The 6,207-nt window shown below is 34.6% G+C and overlaps 1 protein-coding gene across 1 annotated transcript in view; it reads left to right on the forward strand.

The window, feature by feature from the left end:
• Positions 1-4,136, forward strand: part of LOC105160724 (DEAD-box ATP-dependent RNA helicase 7) — a gene marked incomplete in the record, with an annotated part of 5,396 nt that extends 1,260 nt beyond the window's left edge. The window contains 13 exon segments of the mRNA XM_020693228.1: positions 1-116; positions 257-397; positions 498-609; positions 805-875; positions 978-1,132; positions 1,237-1,348; positions 1,753-1,854; positions 1,965-2,025; positions 2,112-2,280; positions 2,363-2,459; positions 2,541-2,635; positions 3,304-3,437; positions 3,664-4,136. Of these exon segments, the coding sequence (XP_020548887.1) occupies positions 1-116; positions 257-397; positions 498-609; positions 805-875; positions 978-1,132; positions 1,237-1,348; positions 1,753-1,854; positions 1,965-2,025; positions 2,112-2,280; positions 2,363-2,459; positions 2,541-2,635; positions 3,304-3,437; positions 3,664-3,968 (1,670 nt within the window).

A 6,207-nucleotide genomic window follows, 5' to 3' on the forward strand; every position in this document is an offset into this window, starting at 1 on the left:
TCTTACCCATACTGGAATCATTGACAAATGGGCCTACAAGAGCATCGAGAAAGACTGGATATGGAAGGGCGCCCAGTGTTCTTGTGCTTTTACCCACTAGGGAACTGGCCACGCAGGTAATACATCCGCTGATAGTAGATTGATTGGTAATTCTTGTTATTTTCTCAAATGCTTTGGCCATTCTTTTTCTTGAGTTTTTATTCTTTTATTTTTGTCGTTCCCCTGTTTCTTTTTTTTTTTCTTTATATCCACATAGGTGTTTTCTGACTTTGAGGTCTATGGTGGAGCATTAGGGTTGAAATCGTGTTGTCTGTATGGGGGTTCTCCCTACCAGCCACAACATGTTCAATTGAAAAGAGGTGTCGACATAGTAGTTGGCACTCCTGGTCGCATTAAGGTATTCTTCTGTGAGTTGTATTTAGTTATGCTACTGGAAATATAATTCTATAACACCATCGGCTTTTAATTCAGAATTGGCCCCTGAATTCATGCTGCAGGATCATATAGAGAGAGGAAATATTGACCTGAGTGCAATAATATTCCGAGTACTTGATGAGGCTGATGAAATGCTGAGGATGGGCTTTGTTGAAGATGTTGAACTTATTCTAAGTATATTATAAATGCATTATATGATGAAGTTTTCTGTGCTTTAATTAGTAGTACGATAGTCTTTCATTTTGCTATTGCATAAATGATGAGATTTATTCCTGGGAGTGTCATTATGTGTCCTTCTTTTGTCACTGCTAGAGTTATGGTTGCGTATTCAGTAATTACTTTAAAATTTCCTGTTATTGAATTTTGAAGGCAAGGTAAGGGATGCAAGCAAAGTCCAAACGCTTCTTTTTAGTGCCACTTTGCCAGACTGGGTGAAGCATGTATGTTTTTACTTCCTCTGATCATTGATTGTTGATCTTCTTTGGTTCAATTTTTCCTACTTTCTTATTTATGTGAGCATGAACCGTATATTGTGATGCTAGATTGCAGCTAAATTTCTCAAACAAGATAAGAAAACTGCTGATCTTGTTGGGAATGAGAAAATGAAGGCCAGCACCAATGTGAGGCATATTGTTCTGCCTTGCTCTAGTTCAGCCAGATCCCAACTTATTCCTGATATCATTCGCTGCTATAGTAGGTTGGGTAGCTTCTAACAACATTAGTCGATCATTGGTTATTAATTTCAGATGTTTTAATTTCATGTAACAGCACTCCCTCTCTCTCTTTGGCATGTTGTTTCAGTGGCGGTCGAACTATTATTTTTACGGAAACCAAGGATTCTGCTTCTAAGATGTCCGGATTACTACCTGGAGCCTGTGCTTTGCATGGGGACATACAACAGGCTACACGTGAGGTAAGATTCTTTTTGATTGATTTCTTTTACTTTTAAGAAGGAAGAAGTATTGTACAGTCGACGACTTGGTATTTTTTCCGTTACATTGGATTGAAGGAAACAACTATTCGTCCTCCTTAAGACGACAGACTTAAGGAGAGGACCTCATATTATTAGATATTATTGTATGTGGAGAAGTTTTCTGTGTTGAATGCATATTTTCCACTCTCCATCACTGGAACGTGTGAGAACTACCTGCTGCTCATCTGACTTTCCACTTGAAAGTTCAACAATGATTGTGATGAGATTCTCTGTTCAATCTTTGAGCTTTGTGAAGATGAAACCTAGCAGATAAACAAAAATCTTGAAAGAGGCACCCTAGAATCATACAACGTCTAATATTCCTTGTGCTCTGAAACTTTCAGGTCACACTTTCTGGATTCAGGTCTGGGAAATTTTCAACACTTGTGGCCACAAATGTGGCAGCACGTGGATTGGATATCGATGATGTCCAGCTAATTATTCAGGTTTCTTTCTTATTATCTTTTGAGGCTACATGCAAGTGCTCAGTTTTAGTAGTTATGTTTATGTTAGTTCCTGGCTACCATTTCTACTAAGTATGTATATTGTGCTCTAGTGTGAGCCACCTCGTGATGTAGAAGCATACATACATCGGTCTGGAAGAACAGGGAGAGCAGGTAAATTTACAATACCAATCCTCTGCGACTTCGAGAAAATTGTTGGTTTTTGTTTGATAAAAAAAGCATATTTCTGCTTTCTTCAGGGAAAACTGGCATTGCAGTAATGCTTTATGATCCGAGGAAGTCAAATTTCTCTAAGATAGAAAGAGGATCGGGGGTAAAATTTGAACACATATCAGCTCCACAGCCAGCTGATATAGCTAAAGCTGCTGGTGCAGAAGCTGCTCAAAAAATCGCTGAGATCTCTGATAGGTATTCTTTCTGTCCATATTTTCAAGGGAATGTTATCACTTATATAGCTCGAGGTATTAACACTATACTTAAACATTTGTAGTGTCATACCGGTATTTAAGGCTGCTGCTGAAGAGCTACTGAACTCATCTGTTCTATCCCCAACGGAGCTACTGGCGAAGGCACTGGCCAAGGCTGCTGTAAGTCTTTACTTTTCATGTCTGTTTTGGTTGAAAGCACAAGTTAGTTTCATAGTTCATACAAGGTCTCCTGTTATGCAGGGTTATACTGAGATCAAGAGTCGGTCACTTCTCACTTCAATGGAGAACTATGTTACTGTCCTCCTCCAGTGTGGACGGCCCATTTACACACTATCGTGAGTGCTTGAAGCTAATTTTATTTCATCATATTATTTTCCCTCTTTTTCTTGAGAATTTGAAATTGCATAGATAACGAATCTGCTGAAATATGATACATGAACCTGCTCGATTCTCCAATAGCTGTTTTAACTACTTGTGTTGGGGATATGGAAGGGAAAAACAAAATTTTAAAAATAATAGGCTTTGTTTGATTTTATTGTCGCAGAGGAAATCGAAATTTGAATAATCAGAATTTGGATATGATTCATTTCTACACCCATATTTTAAATACTAACTCAAACTACTCCCGTTCATCTTTTGAAAATTTCATCTCCACATACATCAACAGCCATCCCCATTTTTCATCTCTCTTTATATTAACACACCCACCTAGCACAAATGATTCCTAAAATGATACTAATAAACTATTGAAAGATGAATAAATAATTATTTTCTATCTTGGTTAAGACAGAATTGTGCCCTTTTCCGTGGACAAAGCATAATTTTGATGTGGGCAGTAATCCTGCCTGTAATACCGGACTGTATGAACACTCTATTTATTACGGGAGGTATATAATTATATGGTTGGACAAGTTGGTTGAGCTTGTCCATTTAATTTCCATTAGGTCAGCACGAATTGTTTTCTTCCTTTCCTTAGTTAACCTTAATACCATAAACATTTCAGCTTTGCTTACGGGGTTCTACGGAGATTTTTGCCTGAAGAGAACGTGGAATCAATTAAGGGTCTTGCTTTGACTGCGGATGGGAAGGGTGCAGTGTTTGATGTGGCTGCTGCAGATTTGGACAACTTCCTTGCTTGTTAGTTTTTATTTAATTTTCTGCAATTTATTAATGGGGAAACTTGATGGTGAATTCACCCTGCATAATTCTTGCAATGTTGCCTCGTGTACCTGCTACTCAATTTTAGACATGCTGTAGCACTATCAACTATCTTTTTGATCTGTTTCCCATATTAATTCCAAAACAATTTTGGAATACTCTTTGTTGACTTGTGTTATAACTTAGTTGCATCATGGGGTTGCAGGTAAGAAAAATGCTGCTGGTATAAAGCTAGAGGAAGTGAAATCATTGCCACGTTTGCGAGAAAGAGACCAAGCAAGAGGGGGGAGATTTGGAAGTGGTGGACAGGGCGGATTCTCTAGCGGAAGAGGTGGCTTCTCTGGTGGAAGAGGTGGAGGTGGTGGACGTGGCAGCTTCTCAGATAGGAAAGATGGTAGGTTCTCCGGTGGCAGAGGCGGAAGAGGAGGATTTTCTGATAGGCGAAACGATAGATTCTCAAGAGGTCGAGGTGGTGGAAGAGGTTGTGGAAATAACAACCACAACTGGTGAAGCATTCTGTAATAGTTTATCAGAACCTTCAACCGATTGACAGACAACAATAGCATGCCCAGGGCATATAAATCTTGACGATTATGACAGAAGTGCTTTATTTTTCTTGTTGATGTTATATATATCTGTTAGTGTAATCAAATGAACAATAGTCTCTGCCTTGGTGCATTCCTGGTTTGTGATTTGTGCTGATATGCAACACTTTCCTGACGAAACCTAGAAAAGAAGTTCATGTTGGGTCCATTCGAAAATACGAAATTATATATTTTATTTTATAGAAGTTTCATAATTATATTTATATCTCTTTTGAAAATTTGTTGTTTACATTTGATCCTCTTTTGTTGAGATTTGGACAAAAAATATTGATTTTAGTAAAAAGATTAAAAAAATAATTTTATTTCTTATTTAACATTCTCATTTAATAATTTTATACAAAAAAGATATAATGATGTTAATTTTAATCAAATATTCATATATATTATATTTATCTCTTATTAAGTACAAAATAAGGGATAAAATTAAAAATTTATGTAATATTTTTTGCTAACAACAATATTTTTCTTTCAAATCCTAATTCAAAATACACAACGAGCCGGACTAGACTAACTGCTAACCCATTTGAAGACATGATTGAACTAATAAAAAAATGAATGGTTGAGTCTCGCTTGGGACTGGGCAGTCTCAAGAATCAATACTTGGGACCATCCCAACCCAATGGCCTAGAACCACCTGATCCTGAATTGAGTCTGGGTCAGGCTTGTCGGGCTTTTTCTTTTTTTATAAATAATATATTACATATAATTTTTATTTTATTCTTCTAAATATATTATTTTAATATTTTTTCATACTTTTGAAACTTAACTTTTATCTTTATTATTCTACTTCTAAAATTATAATACTTTAATCCATCATTACTCTTTGTTTTTTTTATTTTCAAAATTTATTTTAAATTCTTTTTTAATTTGTTATCTTCTAAGTTTATTATTATAAACTTATTGTTAAATTATTATTTAATTTTATTATATATTCTTAATTGTTATTTTTCTATATATAAATTTTTATATGATTTAATTTATTATTTAGAATAATTATAAATTTAAGTAATTATTTATAATAAGACATTAATATCATAAAAAAAAATCAAATAAAAATATTTGAGTCTGATGAGGGTCTAGATTTAAAATGGACCCAATTGGGATAGGCGCTCAGGATCGCTAACAAACAGTAGTGGGCCAGGCTGCTCTTGGGCCAACTTGGCCACTGTGCACCTTGAACCAAATGGAAAAAGTCACGTGTAAATGGAGAATTTTTTAAAGTTGTGTAAGTGTAATTTTAAATTTTTTTGAAGAAAAATGTAATTTTGAATTTTTAAAGGAGATTTAAGTGTAATTAACTCTTTAAATTAAGCAATAGGGATAATTACACTCTCCTCTATGAGATTTGGTGTAATTATACATAATCCCCGAGGTTTGCATCCCTCTTACAAATTTGTATCTCTATTAATTAAAGTTCACTGGATTTATTGATATTAACAAAAAAAATGAATAAAATTTGATATTTACTCTCGATTGACTTATTGAGGTTAAATAACTTTTTATATTTTACTAAACTACTCTTATAATAGTGAAAATTCTCATTATATATATTAATGTGTGAAGATGTATAAATGTAAATCAATTTTTATTCAATTTTTTTTTAACATAAGTAAATTCAATGAGTTTTGATTTTTCAAAGAACTTATTTGTTAAATGAAAATAAACTTTAGAGTGTTAAATATATTTTTTTAAATTATAAGAGATTTATATATAGTTATGCCAAATTTGAGGAGAGAGGAGAGTAATTATTGGGAAAAAAAAAAAGAAATGAAAAGAAAAAGAAAATACGCAAAGGGGTTTTTCTTGTTTGTCAAGCCTAATAAAAGCTGGATTATTACATGTCAACAGTAGTTTCGGCCACGTCTGTTAAGACCACCCCCACCGATTCCAAGCTTCTTCTTTCCTTGGAGCTGACCTGGTTTTCTTTCTCAATCCTGTTTCAGTCACGTTCTTCAACTTTTTTCCTCAACCGCTTCACTCTCTCTCTTATTCTGTTGTTTTCTCTTTCTTATTGACAACCCCAAGAAAGTTGTATGCCGAATGAATTCTAGTTTTTGTTATATCAGAATAACATCACCTGCAATTTATCAACATCATGGGGTGGTACAGAAGATCACCAAGATTGATTTTTGACGCTACGCTCT

The sequence above is a fragment of the Sesamum indicum genome, linkage group LG4, assembly GCF_000512975.1.
Source record: "Sesamum indicum cultivar Zhongzhi No. 13 linkage group LG4, S_indicum_v1.0, whole genome shotgun sequence".
Lineage (NCBI taxonomy): Eukaryota > Viridiplantae > Streptophyta > Magnoliopsida > Lamiales > Pedaliaceae > Sesamum > Sesamum indicum.